General features: G+C 39.6%; 1 protein-coding gene across 1 annotated transcript in view; it reads right to left on the minus strand.

Annotated features, from left to right (window-relative positions):
- The window catches only part of SYNE1 (spectrin repeat containing nuclear envelope protein 1), a 455,818-nt gene that overhangs the window by 235,829 nt on the left and 194,241 nt on the right, over positions 1-25,748 (minus strand). Inside the window, exons 41-54 of the mRNA XM_029943998.1 lie at positions 24,754-24,933; positions 22,709-22,859; positions 21,991-22,149; positions 20,370-20,552; positions 16,833-16,934; positions 14,200-14,403; positions 12,979-13,186; positions 12,060-12,172; positions 10,004-10,209; positions 8,949-9,104; positions 5,768-6,059; positions 4,360-4,532; positions 1,650-1,959; positions 277-441 (exon numbers count right to left, since the gene is read on the minus strand). Of these exons, the coding sequence (XP_029799858.1) occupies positions 277-441; positions 1,650-1,959; positions 4,360-4,532; positions 5,768-6,059; positions 8,949-9,104; positions 10,004-10,209; positions 12,060-12,172; positions 12,979-13,186; positions 14,200-14,403; positions 16,833-16,934; positions 20,370-20,552; positions 21,991-22,149; positions 22,709-22,859; positions 24,754-24,933 (2,602 nt within the window). The remainder of the gene's footprint in view (positions 1-276; positions 442-1,649; positions 1,960-4,359; positions 4,533-5,767; positions 6,060-8,948; positions 9,105-10,003; positions 10,210-12,059; positions 12,173-12,978; positions 13,187-14,199; positions 14,404-16,832; positions 16,935-20,369; positions 20,553-21,990; positions 22,150-22,708; positions 22,860-24,753; positions 24,934-25,748) is intronic.

Below are 25,748 nucleotides of genomic sequence, written 5' to 3' on the forward strand. Positions count from 1 at the left end.
CCTTGTTTTCCCGCCTTGAAACCTTTATAAGATACGGTGTTTTCTCAATAAAGAAGAGGCTTGATCAGATACCGTGTGCTGTCTCCACTCTGTGCGTCTCCCTCCTGCCCTTTCTCTCCCTCAGGAAGAGAACCCATGAGGATTTTCTGCCCTGCCGGTCGGGGTGGACGAGACAGATGCCGCCGAATGCCAGGGACTAGCGCGCCGGGACCTGGCTTCAGCTAAGACAAAGGACCAATGAAACCATGAAGTTATAGAATCTGTGCACTTTCTGACCTTAATTTTAGACAATTTCTTCTGGGTGGCTGATGAGTCTCCGGACATATCTGACCACCGGTGAAGTTCTTCCTTCGCTGAATGGAGCCAATCGGTGAATTCCTGGACTGCATCTAAATACATGAGATGGTCTTTCACAATCTCTTCCACTTTTCTCATTTTATCCTAGTACACAAAGAAAAGGAGACTTTAACCCTGGGCTTTTGAGAATATGAAGTCAGACAAAACAACGGGTCTCTTAATGATTTCATTCCTATGATTGAACTTTCTGTTTCATATCTTAAAATGACAATATCACATCTTAATTAGACTGAAAAAATTTGAGGAAGCAACCATTTTCCTTTAAATTTACTTTAGGTCAGAACAAAAATCTATGCAGAATGGATGTTCACTAACATCACTCACTACTAACCCACTTAATAATAATCATTATAATAACTATTCTTATTAGTTACACAACAATACACTGTGTGATTACAGTCTTATTACAGTGTAGTTACTGTGTCCAGTATTCTGCTTAGCATTTTAAATGCATTTGCTCATTTAATCCTCTCAATGTTCCTGTTATCCAGATACTATTCTTACCACCATATTGTAAGAAAGGGCACTCACAGAGGTTACAGAGGCTAACTAACATGCCCAAAGTCACACCCAAAACAGGGTCACAGCCAGAATTCAAATTTAGGTCTTTTTGACTTCAAAGTCATAGTGCTTAACCATTTTCAACCATTAGCAAAATGAAAATTAACGTAAACTAACACACATGTTAAAAATTATAGTGTTAATAATACAAAGAGAATTCCCCAAAGGAAAACCAAGGAAGGAAAAACAAAAACAAAAAAACCCTTTCCCTATTTTTCTTTAACATTGTCACAAATACACAAAAGAATTTCATGGAGGAAAGTAAAGATTCAGATAGGACCAAAAACAATACTGATTTTACATGAAGGAGCCTATATCTGGAGAATAAGAATAGGAAAAGGCAGTTTATATCACAATGAGAAATGCACAACCTACGTTGTACACTACTGAACTCTGGGAGGTAAACAGACTCACATTTAATACAATAAATACAAATGGCAACAAAAGAAAAAGAAATGCAAATACTGACATTTGAGGCTCAATCTTACAAGGAAACGAAATGGACTAATATCCCAAGTAGAGAAAGATGAAAAGCAAAGAATAAAAATAATCCCAAGACTATAGAAAGAAAAGGATTCATGGGCATCCATAGGTGAGTAATGATCTTTACGTAATGACCATTCACTAAATGTACAAATAGTTTAAGAGCAGCCAGATCGCCTAGAGTTCAAGTGGTGGTATCTTCTTTACCTGAACCCTTGAAGTTTTCTTCTTCAATATAAAATACTAACCTTGGAAACAGTGACTATATCATTAAACTGTGTTCTCAGTTCCTCTTGAGCAGTTTCCTTGAAAGATTCATCTTCAGTCTTCTGGTAGAGCTCCCTGGATTTCGAGGCAAGACGGTGCAGGGCTCTGGTGTGATCTTCAGCCTCAGACACGATGGACTGGAAATGGTCCAGAAGGGAAAACTTCTCCTTCAGACCTGGTTGCAGTTGGAGGGGATGCTCCACTTTTTGATCCACGGACTCCATCCACTGCTCCAACTGGTTTTTCCACTCTAGATAATCATTCCATTTGCTAATCACAGTCTCCAAAGTGCTAGAATTAATGTCACACATCACAAAAATGAGTTCTCTTGACATCTCTACTGAAAACCACATGTGAGGGCATTGCATGCATGTAAGCTGTTTGACTGAATGCTTTTCTGGGATGAAAACACCGTTTCTCTGACCCACAACAGTTTTTTCAAACAAAAAGAAATCTATGTTGAATTTGCAGTCAGATGTTACAGTCAGGTAAGCATCTAGATTTGTCCTCTGATGCTAATTGACCTATGTAAGCAAAGTTACATATTTTGTTGCTAAAATATCAGTACTGGGGCACCAATTAAATTTTATTTAATATGTACCAATTCTTAATTTTCTCAGACTCAGTTTACCTTATTAAAATCAGTTGATAACTATTTCTTAACTAGAATAAAAATTTAAGGTATTCTTTCTAAGTACATAATATTATTAGGTTGATTTTCACTGAAGGATATATATGAATGTTCATTTAAGGATATGGATAAAATATATATACATACATATATATGTATGTGTGTGTGTATATACATATATACACATATGTATATATATGGATATGGATAGGATATATGCTCCTGAGTTGAATGTGTAAAGGAAAAAAAGCTTAATATGTTTATAATATAAGAAACATAGTCATATAAGTCCTATAAGTAATAGTCAAGTAAACAGCTTTCTAGACTGCCAAGTAAAAGACTCTCCAGACTGGTATTTTTTTTAAAAACTTCCATTATTTAGCTTTACAAACTATTCTAAACGCATCTTTAGTGACCATTCTGCGCCACCTTGCATATAATCCGATGATGCTGGAGTTCTATCTGTGGTAAATGTACTTCGGCAGCCCCTCAAACTGTTCCTTTTGCACCATTAGAAACCTCAACATAGGTACCTTCAAGTGCTATCCTTTCCTTAAAGAATTTTCTAGAAAGTCCAACTCAATCTCATCTCTCCAGAAGCAACCCCAGGCCCTGTGTTATCCTACAATCCCACAGTGTCTTGGTAACACAATCCAATCTGAGGCAGAGCATTCTAGAATGCAGCCCACCCCAGCCTCTGAGCACTTGAAGAGCAAAAACTACTCTGTTTTGTTTCGTTATTTTAGCTCGATAATTGGAGCACTGCTCCTGCTCAGTGTGTGGCTGTCAAATTTAATTTCTTACTGGAAAAACCAGATTCAAGGATCTGAATCTGCTTCTCATAGTTAACGTTTTATTCCAACACCCGAAAAACATCTACTTACATTCATATTCCCTTTTATGGAGGCGGCCTATTGCCAACCTGGGAGCTTTGCTTCCCGCTCCGGCGGTCCACATTCTAGAATAATGGAACCACGGATCTGACTTTTTCTCTGTGGACCATTATGAGTTATTTCTGAGATTCAAAGTCCTGCAGACTTTGGGAGTCACCACCTATGCTCTATATTTAAACAAAACAAAACAAAACAAACAAAGCCTCTAAAATTTAGTGATAACCATGGTTCATAGTTTACATTGGAGTGGGTGATTGCAGTGTTGCATTGTCTTTTGTTTTGTGATGAGCTTTAATCTTCTGTTCACCTATTTCTTACACTCTTCATTCATTTATTATTAAGCACACACTTCCACGTGACCTAATGGCATATATAGCTTTCAGAATATGCTTGCTGGAATGTAATCTAGTAGAATTCTGACTGAGGCCCCAACAGCCAGATAATCTGTGGGTACGCGAGAAAGAAAGGAAGGTGGAAATCTCCCACTGGTAAATTTAACAGCAACACCACCACCAGGCATAACAAGCCGTATCTTCTCTACTTGCTCATCAGTGGTTGTCTTCTTCTCTCCAGGGGCACTGTGGCGTCCTGGGTGGGCTGAGCCTCGGCTATGTGAGAATGTCCCCATGCACCGCTGGACACAAGCTCTCCTGGCCTCAGTCTCTAAATGCCAGGGATGCACCCATCACTGGGACAATCAAAAACCCTACACACATTTCCACGGCCTCATTGTGGGTGACATTACTTCTGGTTGAGAAAAAGATGGACACTTAAGCTGAATAGGTGCTAACAAATTAATTTCTTGTATGTTCCTCTAAAATGGAAAAAACTATTAAACTTATTAAAGACCATATATCCTTGGCTTTGATGAAATGGAAGGAGCAATATTACTGAGCCCATATTGTATGCAAGATTCCACGAAAGATATTACGGGAGATCGGGAGATGTAACTATTACACACACACACACACACACACACAAAACAACCAAACAAAACTGTCTTTGCCATTACAGAAAATGCAATGTGGGCAAAGACAAGCATGCATATAACTAGCTAAAATAATATGCTTGGTGAGTCTACCCCAGAATTCTCTCAGTGTTGTTCCATCATTTTCTAAGCCACTGAGTTTTATTTAGGAAAATAAATACTAAAAATAGGCTCTGTACCTCTGAGCACAGACGGAGTTGCTCATGATGTCAGCCCACACATCTTTAAGGGTCTGTAGCTGAGTCTGAATCACCTTTTGACCTTGTTCGTTGCTGCTTCTCAAGGCCTGCTCCCCTTTGCCAATGGCCATATTCAACTTAACTTCTCCTTCACCTTTCATCAGGAGAATGTCCTATGAAGGAACAGTGAATACCTGTCAGCAGGAAAATTTTCTCATAGTTTTAATTTTTTTAATGTTTACTCATTTTTTGAGAGACAGGGAGAGAAAGAACATGAGAGGGGTAAGGGCAGAGAGAGAGGGAGTCACAGAATCCGAAGCAGGCTCTAGGCTCTTGACCTGAACTGACAGCACAGAGCCCAATGTGGGGTTTGAACTCATGGACCTTGAGATCATGATCTGAGCTGAAGTTGGACACTTAAACGATTGAGCCACCCAGACACCCTTCATATTTTTAAAACAGTCTCTCAGAAGAAAGCTTACTCACTTTAAAATGAAAACACAACAACAAACCCTGGACCCCAGTGCAAAACGATACTTTATTTAAATTTTTTTGAATGTTTATTTATTTTTGAGACAGAGAGAGCGAGCAAGCACAAGTTGGGGAGGGGCAGAGAGAGACACAGAGAGAGAGAGGGAGACAGAGAATCCTACGCAGGCTCCAGGCTCTGAGCTGTCAGCACAGCGCCTAATGCGGGGCTGGAACTTACAACCATGAGATCATAACCTGAGCCAAAGTCGAATGCGCAACCAACTGAGCCTCCCAGGTATTCCAGATATTTAATTATCTAAGCATTAGATATCAGGAGTCTTGAAGTTAAGGATTAACTCCCATTTAAATTCTTGGAGAACTGGACCACTAACCTAGAAATGTACATTTACTAAATGTTGGTTTCAAAGTAAAAAGAAACTATTTTAAAAATGAAGACACACTTGTCAAAAATCTAACTGTCCCCTCCCATCACTGCCTGGCTAATTTCTATCTTCTGAGGTCCCCTTCATCAACTGCAGGCTGGGTTGGTGGACACGCTTGATTCAGTCATGGCCCCTGCCTACATGGGCTACCGCAAGTGAGTACTTACAGGTCAGTCTCTCCCACTAGACTGTGCACTAGAAAGCAAGCATGGATTTTTACCTCTATTTCCCCGATGATTTGCATTGTGCTTGGAGTAGACTAAGTATTCCATAACGTTTGCTGAATACTTACTAAATGAAATTAAAAATTATTTTAAAGCCATTGAAGGGGAAACGTGATCCCTCCATACCCATTTTGCCAATGTCTCCATTTTTTCCCACATAATCTTCATTTGGAACCTCACAGGACAATTAGGACTCGACTCAAATATTTGTGAATCCAAGCAAATTGGTCTTCAGAAGGTGTCGGTGTCTGGCCAGTGCACTCCACTTACCTGTATCTGTAAGAGCCGCTTTTCCAAGGTGTCTTTGCTTCCAATGGTGCTCTCCGCGCAGGCCAGCCGGTCCTGAATGTCCTTCACCCAGGACCACATGCTCTGCACGGCTTCCTCCAGGGCCTCGTGCTCCTGCAGGGCCACCTGGCAGCTCCGGAGCTTCTCCTTCGTCGTTCTCAGTAAGTTCTGGTAGTTGGTGAGGAGCTGTGAGCACAGGCGTCCTTCTTTGCCAGCCCCGTGGCCCTCTTCGCTGAGAAGCTGCCCTCTCTGGGAAAGCTTATCCAGAGACTCTCTAGAAAGAATAGAAAAAAAAATTCTGACATTCTAGAGTGCAAAAGATAGTTAGTTGATCCTGGAGATGTAGCCAGACGAGCACTCACAGCCAACAAGCCTTTAAGACAAAGATGCTGGGACCCTGCATTCTCTAAGGTTTCTCTGAATGTAGCCAATATACATCTGGGGGTTTCATTCCATCTATGCTGTGCGTAGATCCTGACTCCTTTATTTCAAGGAATTCACGTCAGAAAATGGCCCGGCACGGCCTCTCCAGTCTCATCTCTAACATCTCTCTGTTCTGACAGCACGCTCTAATCCTGAAATGTCCCTAGACCCTCTGCTTTTTTTTGGTTCTTATATGGAGATCCTGCCTTTGTGAAAACCCATCTACTCTTGTGTGCTTCCTTCCTCGTTGGTCTTTCCATGCCAGGGCAGGTGCCACCTCCAGAGGCAGCATCACACTGATCCCAGAGAGGGAGGGGAGTACCGGGCTTTTCTCTGTATCAGTTCTGCCTCTGTCCCGCTCTATCACCTCAGGCACCCTGTCTGTCTCAGTCCTCAGGCTCTCCCCTTCCAGAAGCCAGGGTTATTGCACTCATCTCATATTCCCAGGACCCAACACAAAAGATAACATGCAAAACAACGGTGTCTTTCAAAAGGCCATTATATGAGGTATGATGGGTTTTCTTGCTATATCTTGGCTCCCTGGTTCATCTCAGTCTGGATTTATGTTAATTATGTCCAGGCAAACTAGAGTCATATGTGGGAGGGTTGGCTTCCCCTTGTTTTAGGATACCAGGATACCAGAAGGGAGAGTGCAGATGTGTGAACATGAACTCTTGTGAGTACTAGAGAAAGAACACAAACTTTATCTCCTACAAGGTCTGTCATTTTTTTTCTGAGCAGCTACCAAGGACGTAGCTTCCTGTGGCCCTCTGTGATATGTGATGTATACAACATCGCATCTACTCCAAATTACATTTCTTATAATCTGGTAAGACAAGAAGTTGGCTTAAGCAACAAAGTGAGTTAAATAATTCAAGACGATTGGATATCACTTGTTACCACAAGAATTTCTTAATGGGTGGTAGAAATTCAATGTTCGTCAAATCTGGGGTACTTTGAAAAAAAAAGGCATCCCCTCCAGATGGTTGAGTGAAATGTTATGATGAAAACGATCCAGATGACTAGGAGCGTCAAGTGGGCGGCAACAGAAAAGTCAGGTGACCCAGCTGGAAGACCTGGGTGAGCCACAGAGTACATTGTGATTGTCCAGAGAAGAAGCCAGTTACAAAGAGCCTGGGGTCAAACACTTACGGACTCTTAGCCTCTGCTCCTGGAACACCAGAGAACACCAGCTCAAGAAGAATATGTAAAGTCATTTTAAAAGTTTAGAAGAAAGACGAAAGTAGGTCTGGTCATGTTATATTTTATCTAGACATGAGTCAAGATTTAAAAAGCAAATAAAGTACAGTGTGATAATTTTCAGAAACCCATATAGTTAGAATTATACTGTTAATTCTATTCATTCAGCAAATATTTTCTTTTTTTCTGGTACTGTACCAGACATTGGGACCATAACAATGATAAAGACCTAAAGGTCCATGACCTTGAGGAACTCACTGTTGGGGGTTGGCATGTATAGATTCGACAGAGAGTTTACCCGATGGTAAGGGCTCACAGAGATGGGACCAAGCATTCCAGGAAAACTTTATAGGAGTCATCACACTAGCACACCAATGCAGCCACCATTATGGGTTATGTTTATGTATTTGTTTGCATGTTTGTTTTTTAAGGCAAGGAATACTAGGCAAGTTTGACCAAAAAGAAGACTCAGCAGAAAGAAGGAATGAATGTGATTGGAATTAGACATTTTTTTACTGAATCAATCACTATTGCTGATTTGTCCGATTAAGCACGCTGGGTGTTAGCCTCTGCTGCTAACATCTGTATGGTGAGACCACTGCTCTTTAGGAGGATGGTTAAGAAGTCTGGGGTCAAGCTGCACCCCAAGTACCAACAAAGCAACTGAAAATGCCAGGGTGGATCATGACTTTAGCGAGCAAAGCCCTGAAGCTGGTGGAGTCAAAAGCATAGGCAGGAGAACTTTGCCTGGGAAAGAAGCCAGAAATGTCAAGAGACAATGAAGAGTTGGATCCTGCAGTGGAGGAGGGACCTCTAGGACAGGCAGTCATAATGTCCAACCTTTTGCTTTACTAAGAATGCTATGAAGCTGGGGGTGGATTGGAAATGGAACTGGATGTTGAAGTATGTGAAGAATGGGGTTTATAGCATTATTTTTATAAATGAAAAGTACCTTTATAATGACCTTCTGTCCTTATCATAACCTCTAAAAGAAAGTATGGTATTACTAGCAGCATAATGCTTAAAGGCAAAATCAAGGGTGCCTGAATGGCTCAGTCAGTTAAGCATCTGACTTCAGCTCAGGTCATGATCTCACAGTTTAGGTGTCTGAGCCCCTCATCAGGCTCTGTGCTGACAGCTCAGAGCCTGGAGCCTGCTTCAGATTCTGTGTCTCCCTCTCTCTGCTCCCCCTCTGCTCACTCTCTGTCTCTCTAAGAATAAATAAACATTAAGAATTTTTTTTAAAAAAGGCAAAATCAAGAAATACAGGAAGTAAGTGGCCTGTCCAGTTTGTTGAGCAAAGGGAGGTGAAACTGGAATGCGGATAGCTCCTCATTTCAACCCCTATGTTCTCTCCAGAATACCACTTTGCCATAGAGAACACTGCACAGTCATCGTATTCTAGACATTTAGATATTAAAACAGATACAATAACTATCACCAACCAACCAACCAATTAACAACCGAAGCAAATAACCAACCAATCAGACAAGTAAAACTTGCTAGTAGGGTGAGGACCTATCCCATTTCTGCACCATACCTTGCAGCCAATAATTCTCCCAGAAACATTTCAACTTTATGGACTTCATTCTTCTTCTCAGGGATGTGCTGTTTACTCTCTCCCAAGTTTTCTGTACTTAACCTTTCATCCATTTCGTGGATCCATAAGTTCAGTTTTCTGTGCTGATCCTCAAAGCTACAGAAAAGAAAATACTTTGTAGAAATTCTTCTGTACTCATTATGATAAATAAATTCAAATAGCGGAGGTCATAATGCCAATGGCAATTAAAATCATGAATTTCAAGTAGGGATGAAAACTCAACATTACACTCATCTAAATTATCATTTATTTCAGCAACAAAATGACAAATTGCAGACAAATCTCGAGAGCTAAGAGTGACCTTATCTTGCCAAATTGATTTCCTGGTAATCAGCTTGTAATTATTACCAAGATTACATTCCTGTGTCAATATGCCCTTAACTTTGTGTCTCACTTCAGAGACCCTACTTGGGGCCAATGGATTGAGGAGGGCAGTGGAAGCCCTGGGACAAGAAGGGAAAGTCATCTCTGTGAATCTTATGAAAATGTAAATATGATGCAACAGCACAAGGGCTCTAAGGTTTGAAAACGATGTAACTTTTCTAAGAGAACTGGACAAGAGTAAAGCAATTTCCTCTGTGACCAGAAAGGCATTTTGATTCTACTGACATCCTTTTCCCTCTAGTTTTTTCTTCTAATTTTATAATCACCTCTGTTGACATTGCTTCCTGATTGGTACCTTGATTCATAGAAATTTGACAGGTGTCTTTTGCCATCACTTCAACCCAACAGAGGTGGACACAAAGAAAAGACTTGGATAACCTAAAACCTGGGTACCAAAGCTCTAATATATTGAGTTAACCAAATAGATAAAAAAATACATGCATTTATGCATAATTCCTTACTTTTTTAATTTTGAAAATAAAGCTAAACAAAACCATCAGAGTCCAAGCAATTAATTACTGTTCTAGTATGAACCTGTACTTAAGATTTCTCAATCTCTTTGGAAACATATTTTATGGGTGATGTAATCTACACTTATCAAAACAACCTACCTCCCAAGTTCTAAAGCACAGTCTTGAAGAGCCTGCTTGTCTTTAAGGCATTGTTTTAAAAATTCTTGGAATTCTTCATTAGCCTTTGTAATTTGCTCCTGAATGCTACTGACAATTTGTTTAGACAAATGTGCATATAAAGTTTGGCCTTCTTGAGTCACAGCATCAAGCTTGCTCTGCCCATCACTGATGGAGTCCAAAATGTTCTGTTTCAAGAAATAAAGGTAATACAGTGATTTGCTATTACTCAGAGACCCTGGAGCATGGGAGCATTGATTGAAATTCTGAGCAGAGAAAGCAAAGCAAGAGAAGAAAAACAGAACCCAGAACCCAGAGGCAGAAAGTCTTTAATAAGGCCAGAGTAAGAATGTACAACTAGATAGAATCCAGGCTCATAATCGAGGAAGGGACCAGCCAGACACTGGAACCACTGAGGACTAAACTGTGGACCACGCTGTAAAGGAGGGTGTTCTCATCAAGGCCTTGCTCTCAGCCTCTACGTGTTCTCACTGTCCCTGCCCGGTCCAGGCTCTACTTCTTCACAGGTTAGTGTGAGGGCCTCTAACTTCACAGGTTAGTATGAGGGCTGGTAGGTTGCCTGCAGCCCTTCTCCCTCTTCTGGTCTGCACACAAAGTCCTCCCTTTGGGCCTCTTCTTTCCTCGACATGCACCTCCCCCTTGAGAGACCATATGCACGGGCACAGTTTTAGCAGAGCAAAAGAACACACCGGAACCACTGAGAGCCAGCCCTGCTTCTCCCCTGTGCTCCCAGGTGGCATTTGCAATGGTCACTCAGACTTTTTATTGTGGTGTTTCACTGCATCTCAGGCTTAAAGGAGGCAATTCCACATTTATATGTGCCATGCCTCCCGGAAAGCCAACTTCCTTTATTATAATGATCTTCCTACTCTGACTTCTCATGAGTTATCTACATAACTGTCCTCACTGATTAGGCCACAAAATTTTCGTGTTTTTCATTAATCTAAAAAACAGATTTTTAAATTAAAAAATTGTTTCATGTTTATTTACTTTTGAGAGAGAGAGAGAGAGAAAGAGAGCAGAGGATAAGTGGCAGAAGGGCACAGAGAGAGGAAGACATAGAATCCAAAGCAGGCTCCAGGCTCTGAGCTGTCAGCACAGAGCCCAATGTGGGGTTTGAGCTCATGAACCATGAGATCATGACCTGACCGGAAGTCAGAAGCTTAACTAACTGAGCCACTCAGGTGTCCCCCACCCCCCAAAATATATTTTTAAATAATAATTAACACAGTGCTTTGCTCAGATCAGCCATTTGAAAAACTTGTCAAAAACTCAATTTGAGTCAGTCACCTCTGAACTCTACTACACAATGGCTTATTCCGTCCTGAATTCATGAATTCATGTATTTTTAGTAGTCAGTAAAGTCTGTATTACCTATTGCTTTGTGTATGTCCTAGCTCCGAATTTAGACTGCAGTTATTTAAAAAAAAAAAAAACAAGCAATGTCTTCTTTTTAAAACTCCTCCACAATAGGGACACTTAGAGTAGCTCAGTCAGTTAAGTGTCTGACCCTTGATTTCAGCTCAGGTCATGATCTTACAGTTGGTGAGTTAGAGCCCCACATGGGGCTCTGGGCTGATGGTGCAGAGCCTACTTAAATGCTCTCTCTCTCCCTCTTTGCTCCTCCCCCACTTATGCTCATGGGCACGCTCTCCTCTCTCAAAAATAAATAAACTTAAAAATAAATAAATAAAACTCTTCCATGTAGTAATATGATATAGATACATTTTTTATGTCTTTACTGCTATAAAATTTAAAACTAGGTTCAATTTTGAATGAATTCCAAATAATGGTCAATAGCCTAAAAGAGAGAAGAATGGGATCTACAAATTCTCTGACTTATTTTCTCAACTTTTCATACTGCCTATAGCCTTATGACTCAAGAAATCTAATTCTGTTAAAGAAGAAAAAAAGTTTGAATAAAGTAAGAAGATGTGGAGAAAGAGATGATTTAAAGCCAGACCTGAAGGCACATGAGAACAGCTTAGAGAAGAAGAAAGAGCACCGGCTTTCATACCTGAAGTTCATGGAGCTTTGCCTCTAGAACCTTGCTGTCGCCAGTTCTATCTGATGATTCCTTTGCTGCTGCCTTTATTCCAGAAAACCACTCTTGGAATTCCTGCATAGACTCTTTTGAAAGTAACGAAAATGAGAAATACATCCAAAACACTGAATGAATAATTACCATAATGAATCAATGCCAGTCATTAGCTCATTGCATCTTGCCTTACAGAATATTCCAGAAAGAAAATCATAACAATGTAGAATATACTACAGCATGCTCCATAACCATGACTGTTCATGGTGGAATCGAGAAATTCTCTCAGAGAGAAGACTGAAAAGAAATTTGGGTCCCTGAAACATCTAATTTCCCATTGTTTCTTTTGGTAAAGGAAGATAATTAATTGTCTGAGTATGTAAGAGAGCAAAGGGACAAAGGTTCTGGGGGCGTGGAAGCCATTTTTATGGCAAAAGAAAGAACCATGTCCTCTTTCCACCAAGCTGACTCAGAGCCATTTCACATCTTCATCAGCCCGAAGACACAGCTGGGTGGGAAGCCGAGTCAGAGACATATGACTGGAAATTTCCTGAAATACATGGCTACCGCTGCTTCATGGCCTAATATCCAAGTTTACTGTATCATTTCACCATAGCAGTGGAAGTAATTTTCCTCACAAATAAGCTAGATATAGGAAATCCAGATGAAATTCAGAATCCTCAAAATGGTGTATTCCTACTTTCTTGAGGAGAAGGAGGAAGAATTCAGCTTATGGCTACAGCCCAAGCACAACACTTCCACAGCTCACATCTCAATGGACAAATGAATTTAAAATGACATTCTGCTGGAAAGTTTTTTCCAACGATCACTGGCAGTTTCTAGGTTTGGATTCTTTCTTATAAACAAACTATTCATGCAAGAGCTTGTCGGAGCTCACCATTGAAGTGCTTCTCCAGAAAATCCTGAAGGCTGGCCTGTGTCTTGGAGCACAGCTGGCTCACAGCTTCGTGGTTCTTTATCAGCCCAGTCATAGCACTGCCCAAGCTCTCCAACTCAACCGAATGGTACTTGCGGCACAAGCTATTGAGATTTTCTTGGGTGGCGCTGATGCTGCTCTGCTGACTTTGAAGTTCCTTTTGTATCTCCTACAGAATAAGAGAATGCCATGAAGGATATTCATCACATTCAAGGGAAATATTCCAACTATTCCACTATGGTACTTCTTTTGGGAAACTGATGCTATTGAAATCCACTCAGTAATGGATGCATTTTTGAGGCATTTTAGTGTTTTTTTTTTTTTCAGGTTTTATAATCTGTGTTGACTCTTTCAGAATTTCTGCCCAGTTCTCTTTGGGAACAACTGCAAACAGCTGTTGAGAAGCAGTAGGATTTGGATTAGGGTTTAGGATTCCAAGCAAATCCAATAGGTTCTTAGGGATTCCAGCCCATGATTTTAGGTTTAGTCAGTTGATTAGAAACTATTAATGGAGTCACCCCCTAAGTTCACATTCTTCAGTGGTCTGCTAGGGCTTTGTTCAGGGTCACAGGACACATCAAAAGCACCAGTAGTTAATTTCAAACCACGTTTGTTCTTACAGTGACAAAATATGCTAAAGAGACCAGATCACATATGTGAAACAGTCAACTCAACTTACAAGCTTTACAGACAGTTGATCAGTAACATTGCCTCTATGGACAGATGACATGGAGGGAGAATGTTCTCTCAACTTCTTCCCTTTTTTAATATATCCTTATATAGACAAAAGCAGTCATATTGACCAACAACAATAACTAAGCAATGAAAACCTATTCGGCATTCAAATCTGAAAATTCGTGGAAATTCGAAAGGTCTTCTAAAGGCTCTACTCTTTACTAAAAAAATATGCTGACAAGCCTAGCTTATGAGCAGGTCCTACAGTAATGCATGCTTTCTGTTTTTAGATTATTCATTTTCAATTTCCTACTACCTTCATTCATTTATCTCTACCTGTTAACTTACTTTGCTGTGTCCAATGAATTAGGTGGCCTAGTGTTAATACAGGTAACCAAAAGCATAGTTTTTATTTTTATCATATTTATTTTATTTTTATCACCACAGAACAGAAAAATCAATACTAGCATTGGAAGTAGAAATGCTCAACAATAGGTTATTACCCACCTTTACTTTTTTCAGCCCCTCCCATGTCTCAGTCTGGGCACAGTTCATCAACACTTCTTCTACTTTTGTGAGCCAGCTTGTTGTATCATTGATGAACTTTTCCACCTGTGTACTCTGAGTGGTGAAATCCTTCAAGGTTCCTTTTGCTTCTTCGGTAATTTCTTTGGCATGCTCCAGTTTCTGCCGTAAGTCTGCTTCTATAAACTAAACATAATGTAGGATTTCATTAAAAAATGTGACGACCAGAATCCTCATTTAGTAGAAACCTGTTCATGTGCAGCTTAACTGTAAAAAACACATAAGCCTAACCACAGATGGTGCTAATGCAATCTTTCTAAGAAGGAAAATCAGTGGGTACAAGTGGTCAAATATTTTAAGTGATGGAAAAATGGAAACAGTACGGACTACAGTTGACATTGGATGTTAAAGGGGCAGTTTTGACAGAGGGTCCAAGGAAAACAGAAGACCACATTTCAAAAGCAGAGCTCATCCTACACAGTTACCAAGCTGGTGACCGAAACCCTGCTCCAAATCCTTCCTGGGAAACACCCACACACTGTACGTCCCGATGTAACCACTACTCTGAACAAACACATTAGAATTTTATCATAAAGCAACTTTGGTTTTGTCTCCCACTTAAAAGCATTCAGTGGGCCTAGTTCTCCCATTCTCCCAAACGATTTATTTTGGGAGGGCCCCTGACTCTTCCAGCCCTACAGATAATAAAAGGACTTATAATCATGATACACTGCAAAATAGTTTCAATTCCACTAAGAACACATCTAGGCCCATTTAATTATCAAAACTGAACTTGAAGTTAAAGCTTTTTTCTTATCTCCAGCTCAGATCTGCTACAAATAGGAAGCCCATTTGAAGAAAGGTGTCAAGGGTCTCTTTTTTATTTCACCATTTTCGATAGCTTCTGACCTCATAGGTGTAGAAAAGCAGGAGATGGGGGAAGAGCTCAGAGAGGTTTGGCAACTATTGTGAGCTGCGACAGGTGACATTTAGCATTCTCTCCTGTCACAGGCCTTCATCTGTGGGGTTTTCTGAGACTCCCCTCAGTGTTGGGACCTCCCAGTGACATCACCTTGAATGTCATCATCTCTCCTTTCACATCCTGTGGGTATCTGAGGCCTGTCTCCCCCTAGAACGCCTTCCTAGATGACCTGAGAAATGCACAAGCTTTCTCCTTGCCTTTCCTCTGATAATTCACTTCTGGGCCAGGGGTCACTGGCATTCACACCAGATGATTCGGAGATGCAGGCCACTCAAAACAATCACTTCTCCTTTGGCAAATATATCAGCAGGTAGCCAGGCTCTTTCTCACCCTTAAGGTTCCTCAGAGGAGTTGGATAGTAGACCTGGTCTCCACCAACGGCAGGGGCACAGGTCACACTCTCTAGATGGTACACTCAGACTCTTCCCTTTATGTTGAGGTGTCCCAACACCTCTTCCGTGAGATGGGGGGATGGCGGTGAGAAAGCAGAGTACAATGGTGGCTTTCTCCCAAAACCCTGCCTCTATCTTAACTCTACAAAAGTCCACCTGTTGCCCATGTATAATACCCTTGACACAGGCAACATGCATAAGCATTCCTTTTTTTGTCTTCTGTATGAGCAGCCTCAGGTGAAACTTTAACATTCCGGTACATGTATCTATCATCCACCCATGATGCTAAGTGATGGATACACAGTCTCGGATCAGAGCCTAAGTATAGTCAAGCATGACAGACGGGTTAGCAAGAATCAGTAAGTAAAGGACAAACGCACAACAGGAGGAAGGAAAATGTAGAGAAAATCTATGAGGGCAGAAACACTGTGCAGGTTAAAGTAAGACAGTGGAACACTTAGCCTGGAGCCTGTGGAGCTGGCTGCCACAAGAGACTCCCCCTCGCCCCCCAGCCAGCCTGTACTACTTGCTCCTACAGTTCCCTCACTGAAGTAGCTCAGGCTTCCTGGTCGACCCCAGCCTGCCTCGTGCTCCCTGTGGATCTGTGCTGAACACAGAGCCCTGAAAGGAGGTATGAGTATTACCATTATATATTATTATATATAGTATTACTATGATATATTAATATAATAGAATAGTATACTATTAATATATTAACAGAATCAATATAGTAATATTCCTATTATATATGGCTATTAGTACTAACATCACTAATAATATTAATAAACACAAGGAATTCTAAAGATGTTAATGTTTTAATCCCCATATATGTTAAATTTTTTTTCATGGTTTTTATTTATTTTTGAGAGACAGAGACAGTGTGAGCAGGGGAGGGTCAGAGAGAGAGGGAGACACAGAATCTGAAACAGGCTCCAGGCTCTGAGCTAGCTGTCAGCACAGAGCCCGACACGGGGCCTGAACCCATGAACCGTGAGATCATGACCTGAGCCAAAGCAGGATGCTCAACTGACTGAGCCACCCAGGTGCCCCCCCATATATGTTAAGATCCATGTGTTTGCTTGGAATCATGATGATAATAATAATGAGAATATATATGTGTATATATATACATGACATATAAAATTTACTTGTTATTATATTGTATATCAATTATATTAGAAATTATATTTAAAGGTGAGTCTAGTATAAAGTAGTTATCACAAACCTGACTGAATACTTACCTGAAGGTCTGGTGGTGTTTCTGGATTTTTAGTTAATTCTTTAAGATCATTAACTTTGCAATGAAGTTCTTCCAATCTCAGTGCTTTGTTTTTAACTTCAGACTGCCAAAATAAAAGACAAAAAGCATAACTCGTCCAAACATGGACATACTACATTTGGCATTTAATAATTCCAAGAGTTAATGCTGTCACAATGCCCTAACTTCAAGCCAGGGTTAAAAAAAATTCTCTGATTTTCTGAGGCTGTCATTATTTATGAATGTGGAAAAATGTCGTCATTAACTTTCACTTCCAGTGTGAGGGAGTATGCAGAACATTCTTCCCATCCTCTTGATTGGAAAAAAAAAAAAAGCTCCTGGAAAAAATTAAGCACTAACTAAAAAGTTTTGAGTCAGTGGGGATTTTCAATAACTGTCATTTATTCATTAGCATTAATATCACTGGCTACCATGGCAAGCATTAAACTTTTGAGGAAGGACTTCAAAGCGCAACCGCATCGGGAGTGCCTACTTACTGTGAACTATATGTAATACATAAGAAGCATTCAAATAAAATTTTAAAATCTTGTTAAAATAAAAGCCTTTTGTATATTTCTCCTTTTTTTTTTTAATTTATTTGAACCCACGCTAACACAAAACGAAGAAAAGAACAGGTCAAGATTCATGACTGAACAAATTAGATGCTTGTAAACTTAATTATTTATTTGGAGCCACAAAGGAACTTTGGATAAAGGATCCCTCTCAACTTAAACACGATGTTTTGGTGTTCTGTGGACACTAGTATACCTTCAGTCCAGCAAGCCATGTACATACCCAGTAAGACACGATGAACTAACTCTCAGGCCCACTGGCTTTCTCCAGAGACAGGCTGACAATTAGAGAATCACACCTACAGACTTACCAACTTTATCTCTTGAATTGAAGCAGCAATGTGCTGTGAAGCACTGGGCTGAATCCACTAAACTAATTTTATTTGTTGCCATACCACATAGTCCATGACATAAAAAACCCATTTCTGTGAGAGATTGATGCTGGACATGTTAAATGTGGGACTGATGTCCACAGGCTTCCTGGATCCCAGAGGTCAGTACTAGGAAGTGTACTGCATGCCAGTGACATAATCAGCTCTCCAAAAAATGAAGACCCTGACTTGTAAAAGTGACCACCATTTTGAGCTATGAGATGTCACTGCACGTGCAGTTGAATGCCATGCACCATAGGACACAACTCTACACCTGTTCCCCCAAGCAGGTACAATAGACATCAATAATTCAAGAGCCTAGACAATAGTTGTATGTAGAATAGAAATTTGGAGTTATAAGTCTTAAGTATTTATTAGCTTAATTTTAATATAATGTATTCAGCTGTTAATTTATCTACAATTTAATTTTTTTCTTTTTTGAGACAGAGACAGTGCAAGCAGGGGAGGGTCAGAGAGAGAGGGAGACAGAATCCAAAATAGGCTCCAGGCTCTGAGCTGTCAGCACAGAGCCCGATGCGGGGCTTGAGCCCACGAACCGTGAGATCATGACCTGAGCTGAAGCCAGATGCTTAACCGACTGAGCCACCCAGGCGCCCCTACAATTTAATTTTCAATAATGGTTTTGTTGAACACTGGCTTGCGAAATTCTTTAAAATTTAATATTTTTTTGATAGTCGGTACAAGCCTTAGTCAGGCATCCATTACTGTTTGAGCTGTAATGTTAATTTAATGTCAAAGATGACATCTTCAGAGACTGTGGTATCCCTCTCCTGACTGCATTTGAAGTCTGGCTAATTTCTTCTATTTCTGTTTGCTCTTGGAAATGGGTGTTTGATTTAAAAACCTCTAGGAAGCTCTTTGCGTCAGGGCTAGATACCCTAGGTATACAGTTGATTCACCTGCAGTTTTTTCAGACTGTATCATTTATCATCTATCTGTCATGTTCCATCTGTGGGCCAGGCACAGTACTGAGCACCCCGGCATCGAATGGTGAATAATATTCTGCCCTCATGGCAGAATATATGCTTCATGAAACAAGTTATCTCTTGTCATTATTTCCTCTGACCTTGCTTCATTGGTCATCTTCGCTTAATTACTACTGCACAATTCACATGCATACTGTAATGTAAACAATGTAAATGCCATGAGGATACGGACTTCGTCCGTTTTACCATTTATTCTCAGTGTTTAAAACAGAGTCTGAGGGGCGCCTGGGTGGCTCAGTCGGTTAAGTGTCGGCTTCAGCTCAGGTCATGATCTCACAGTTCATGGGTTTGAGCCCCATGTTGGGCTCTGTGCTGACAGCTAGCTCAGAGCTGAAGTCTGCTTCAGATTCTGTGTCTTCCTCATTCTGTCCCTCCCCTGCTTGTGTTCTGTCTCTCTCTCAAAAATAAACATTAAAAAGAAAAAGAATCTGATGAGTAAATAAATAAATGAATGCAAGAACTAGAAATAAAAATTTAAAATAAATTGGTGAGTAGAGCTTTTTAGACCACTTTCTGAGGAAGCCTGCCACACACCCATGTCCAATTTTCTTCTGTTTCTAGAGGGGAAACAGAAGAGCCCAGAATCTATGGGTAAGTGCTCAGCACATGGTAAGTACTCAGTAAATATCTTGTTTGAATAAAAAAATCTAAATATTACTAAATTACAAACACCTTCAATTTGATTTTTCAAGTAGGAAGGTGTCATAGTCTCAGATGACTGGAAAAATGGGAAAAATATAGATTTTATGGGCTTTTACTTTTCTACCAATATTTTAAGCTTAAAGCCCCAACTAAGAAGTGATAAAAATAAGACAAAAAAGTCTTTCCATTGCCTATTCAAATATCTGATGAATAGCAAAAGATAGTTAACACTCTGGTAACATTCATATGTGTCTCTGAAAGAAAGAATGTCCATCAGTTGATGAATGGATCAAGAAGATGTGGTTTATATATACAATGGAGTACTACATGGCAATGAGAAAGAATGACATCTGGCCATTTGTGGCAATGTGGATGGACCTCGAGGGTGTCATGCTAAGCAAAATAATTCTGATGGAGAAGGACAGATACCATATGTTTTCACTCATAGGTCTAACAGGAGAAACTTAACAGAGGACCATGGGGAAGGGAAGAAGGGAAAAAGAGTTAGGGAGAGGGAGAGAGGCAAATCATGAGAGACTCTTGAATACTGAGAACAAACTGAGGGCTTAAGGGGGAGGGGGACAGGGGAAGGGGGTGGTGGTCATGGAGGGGGGCACTTGTGGGGACGAACACTGGGTGTTATATGGAAACCAATTTGACAATAAACTATTTTTAAAAAAAATACATCTTCCTCAGATGTTCTCCCTCAATTACTGAGTCACTGGACTCCACAGTCATGAAGCATAATAATTCATCCAACAAATATTTCCTGAGTACTCACAGCGGGCCAGGACCTCATTAAGCAGTGTGAGCATGACACGGGGCCAAGCCACAGCGTGGGGGCTTTATTGTCAAAAAAGGGGCACATTTTTCTTTTATTCTTGTCAATGAGCTCACAAGTTCACATATGTAGATGTAGTCAATTTACCTCAAATTCTTTAAGGAATTCTTCTGCTTTGGCACTATTATTCAGGTTACTGATGCTTTCAGCCAACTGCGGAACAGAATTGTTTGACCATCCGTCGATCTCATCTTTACTTGCAAGTACATCACCCCAAATGGTCAGACTTGCCCTTAGTCTATCCATGTTTTCCTCAATTTTCTCTGATACCTGTGATAGAAAACAGACACCACGTCACTCGTTGTCTGGGGTTTTAAGATTCTCTGTAACCCACCTAAATACTAAATGATGTCCATGCTTCCTTAATCAAAAAATTGTATTCTTCCTGAAAAACAAAATTTCACAAATATTATTATAAGGGATTTAGTGCACTTGACTCAAATAAATGCTATTACACAAATTGTTTCTGTCATTAGGAGCGTTGATTGAATTTCTGAGACATTTGATTTTCATTTGCCAGTTGGGAAACTAAGAACAACAGGTCTACTATTGGAGTCTATCATAATATAACATTCTATAGGATAAGGGTCCATCTGGGGCAGTATTATATTTATTTTTGAAAACAATATAATAAGCACTTTTATTTGTAATGCTGAAGTATAAAAATGGACATAAATTAGACTTGAATATATTTATAGAATAAATAAATATGTAGGACAGCTACCAACTTTATACAACCAACTTTGAATGTCTAAAGTAAAGCACTATTACTTAATACACTTCCTATAATAAGAATGTTTTTTAACATTTTTAAAATATGTATTTATTTTTGAGAGTGAGAGACAGAGTGCGAGTAGGGGAGGGACAGAGAGAGAGGGGGACACAAAATCCCAAGCAGGCTCCAGGTTCCGAGTTGTTAGCACAGAGCCCAACACGGGCTCAAACTCAAGAACCATGAGATAATGACCTGAGCCGAAATCCAGTCAGATGCTTAACTGACTGAGTTACCCAGGCACTCCAAGGATGTTCTTTTAAAAGTGAAGGCAGGTAAGGTTTTCTGCAATCTTCTAATTATTTGATTATAGTACACAATTATCAATATCTAACTTTAGTAATTTAGCTTAAGCAATTTAATCTATAGTGATGCACTGTAGCTTAATAGAAGGGCAATAGCATCACTGGAGTCTTGAGCTGGAAGTTAACATAAAATATGTATGGATTGATAGGTCAAGTTCCAAAGAGATCAAGTGACTTCTCTGGTCAGACAACTAGTCAATGACAGAACAAGACCTAATACACAAGGATGTAAACCACAAGTCTGATGTTTTTCAATGCCAAATTATAGTCTTGGTACTCTAAGTGATTATACATTATATTTAATATTCTGCAGGATATTTATAAATTATTCCTCAATTTTTATCCATAATCCCAGAGTTCTAAGGAAAAGAACATTTAGAGTTATAAACTAGTTGTGATCAAAGCTACCAAGTTAAATTCTAGAAAACTGCCACTAAGTATCAACAAATAAATAACTCTCTTTGCTAATTCCAAACATTATATGAATATTGTTTTTCTTCCACGTATCATTTTGCATGGAGCATTAAAAGCAAAAAATGGAATTCACATCCCTGAATAATCCTTTACCCCCAAATATGATCGACAAATGTGAATATTTAAATTGTTCATACAATCGAGGTGATTATCTTACATCCAGCCATCTGTCCACAGTGCTCTCCATGTCTGTTTTCACCAGGATGAAATCACTACTGTGGATTTTTCTCAGCTCAGATAACAACTGTTTCCCTTTACTTGTAAAGTTATCCAATTCTTTCTGTTTGTTACACATTTCGTTCTTGGCAGTTTCATGCTGTGGACATAAATGTTTCTTCAATTAATAAAATAATCAGTCATAAGTCAGGTGTTCAAAACCATTTCCCTCTAAGAAATTTAATTCATGGTTTGACCTTACACAGAAGCCAGTGATACTAATGAACTATAAATCTTTTAGAATTGCTAGACTCCTGGATATCAGTATTCCTAAAACAAAACAAAACAACAAAACAAGTTGAGTTTGTCAGCATGAAGATCCTACATCTATATGTACTGACAAGAGTTGTATAGAGAATTCATGACAAGTGAAAATCAGCTCTACTAAGTAGTCTACTAAAATAAATACATTAAAAAAACTTATATAGATATTTTTTAAAGTTTATTTAGTTTGAAAGAGAGAGTGGAGGAGGGGCAGAGTCTGAGAGGTGGAGAGAGAGAAAGAGAGTCCCAAGCAGGCTCCGCACTATCTGTAGGGTCAATTCAGGGCTTGAACTCACTAACCCCAAGATCATGACCTGAACCAAGATCAAGAGCCAGACACTTAACCAACTGAGCCACCCAGGCACCCTCAAAATAAATAGATTTTGAATTATTACCTTGGATAAAGCCCATTTAATATCCTCCTGATCTTTTATAGTAGTTCTGGTTGCAAGCACATTGTTGGCATTTTCTAGGACTTTAGAAACAACTGACTTCAAGTTCTGGTAGTCTCTCATTAAGTCAATAAGTCCACAGCATTGACCCTGGCTATAATAATTGAGGAAAAGATATCATTTATTACCCTGTGAGAAAGGGAAGGATTCCCTCTGATTGGACTTGCTAGGTAGCTACATAAATATATTCACAGCTGATTGCTGGAATCAAGAGGAAACCATAATTCTACCTACTGAGGTCATAGAAGTACTGGTCAAGCCAACTTAACTCTATTGTCCAAACTGTTTCAATGAATGAAGAATGCACACAGCCACTAAAATAAAATATGACCTCAATGACAAGAAAAATATGTTCTTGACCACTAAAACTTATGCAGATGCCAATAATCTTTGTTTATCAATTTTTTCATTGTTTAATTACATCATAGTGGTGTGTTTTAAGGTGAAGCAAACAAAACAAAATTAAACAAAATCCCCAAACCAAACAAAATAACACTGCTTAATCAGTAAAACACATAGGAGCATTTTTTTCCCATTTTAATGACACAAATTTTCATTGAATTTGAATCCTCTGAAAATTGTCCAAATAAGAAGATAGTTTTTGTTTATAAGCATAAAATGTCTCTGAGCAGGCAATTCTACATGCAGGAATTTTTCCAAAGAAAAAGATGTACACTAAGATTTAGATAAAACTACATTCTTTACATCATTATTTATAATATGGAAAAATATAAATAACCCAAATGGCAAAAATAGGCTATTAATTTTTTTACATTTATTTATTTCTGACAGAGAGAGAGAGAGAGCAAGCATGAGCAGGGGAGGGGCAGAGAGAGAGAGGGAGACCCAGAATCTGAAGCAGGTTCCAGGCTCTGAGCTGTAGGATGCAGGGCTTGAACTCATGAACTGTGAGATCATGACCTGGGCCGAAGTCAAATGCTTAACCTACTGAGCCACCCAGGCACCCCCAAAATACGCCACTAATGGAATAAACTCTGATATATTCTTATAATTGAATACTGTGCAATCTCTAACAAATCACAATTTAGGAGACGATTCAATAACATGGAATAAAATTTTACAATACATTTAACTTTCTAAAAGCTTACATTAATAATCAATAGTACACAATAAAAATTATGTTCATAAAAAATTAAACATGAATGTTTATAGATGCTTTCTTATAGTCATTAGACTGGAAAGAACCCAAATATCCATCTATTGGCGAATGAATAAGGTGTGGAACACCTATTAAATGAAATACTGTTCAGCTATAAAAAATAGATGTTATTAACACCCATAATGTGCATTGTGCTAAGTAAAATAAGGTATTTACCCAAGTGTAGTAAAAACTTAGGCACACACACAAAATGGAGTATGAATGTTTATAGATGCTCTATTTATAATCATCCAAACTGGAAAGAATTCATTTGTATGTGATTCTGAAAAAAAAAAATACTACCAAGACATAAACCTGATCAACAGTTGCCAGGGACTAGACCTGGGGGAGGGGCTGACTCTAATGAGACATAGAGGGATTTGTTCAGGTGGTGGAATGGGTATAGAAGACTTGATCGTTGTACTAGTTACTTATTCAGTGTGTGTGTAATCACAAACTGAATGTGTATTCAACTCCTACAGGTTAAGGGCAAACACTTGACAGGATGAGATTTATTATGTGGATATCATACCTAATCATAAACAAGTAAAACCAAACAAAAAGCGAAACTCAGAGGTTAAGATTCTCACGGCAACACTTTGTTGACAGCCGCTTTTAAGCACTACATTTCACCTATCCTCGTTATTTCTAGACAACTTCCTCAATAAAGTTCTGGAGGACTACAGGTTTAACTTAGTAAAGAGACACAGAAAACTTCAAATGGCACAGGATACTCAGCTCTTGATCACACCAACGCAAATCAACAGACAACAGCCCAGGGCCACGCAGTAGAAAGCTGAAAACAAAAGCCGAGAGGACTTTCACTTACTTCTCATGAATCAGTCTTTTGGTGTCATCCCAGGTGACCTCTAAACGATTTATCTCCCTATCAACCTCAGATGCAAAGGCGACATCTTTCTGAGCAATTTGTGTAGCTTTGTCTTTCAACCAACATAGTTCATGCTCATGAGAATTCAGTTCATCCTCTAGCTGATTAAAGACTCTCAACCTGTGAATTACAATGTTATTGGATTATTAATTTATTAAAGGTAAGAACTAACATTTCTTCTCCATAAAGCACAACGATAAATATCTAGGAAAACTTTTTTTTTACCTTTTAAAAATATTCATTTTTTAGAGAGAGAGAGAGAGAGAGAGAGAGAGAGAGAGCGCGAGCGCGTTGGGGAGGGGCAGAGAGAGGAAGACACAGAATTCGAAGCAAGCTCCAGACTCTGAGCTGTCCGTACAGACCCGACTTGAACTCACGAACTGTGAGATCACGACCTGAGCCAAAGTTGGACATTTAACCGACTAAGCCACCCAGGTGCCCCAGCTACCTAGAAAAGCTTTCAAAACAGCAGTTAAATTAAAGTACATCAACTGAGAATGTTGCTTTAAAATTTTTTTTAATGTTTTTTATTTATTTTTGAGAGACAGGAAGAGACAGCACAAGCCGGGGAGGGTCAGAGAGAGAGGTAGATAGAGAATCTGAAGCCAGCTCCTGGCTCTGGGCTGTCAGCACAGAGCCTGACGTGGGGCTTGAACCCGTGAACTGTGAGATCATGACCTGAGCTGAAGTCAGACGTTCAACCGACAGAGCCACCCAGGCGCCCTGAGAATGTCACTTGTAAACTCTCCCCTAAAATATGCACACCCATACACTGCAACTGCGTGGTAAAGAGGGAATGGCCCCATAACACTACTGAGTAGGAATCAAGGATCAAAACAAGGAAGGAAAGACACGACTTGTTAGCACCCAGTTTTTGCACATTTATCACACTTGTACTGAGAACGGTGTCTAGGTTTGTGTGTCACTAAAGAATG

This window comes from Suricata suricatta, chromosome 7 (assembly GCF_006229205.1).
Source record: "Suricata suricatta isolate VVHF042 chromosome 7, meerkat_22Aug2017_6uvM2_HiC, whole genome shotgun sequence".
Lineage (NCBI taxonomy): Eukaryota > Metazoa > Chordata > Mammalia > Carnivora > Herpestidae > Suricata > Suricata suricatta.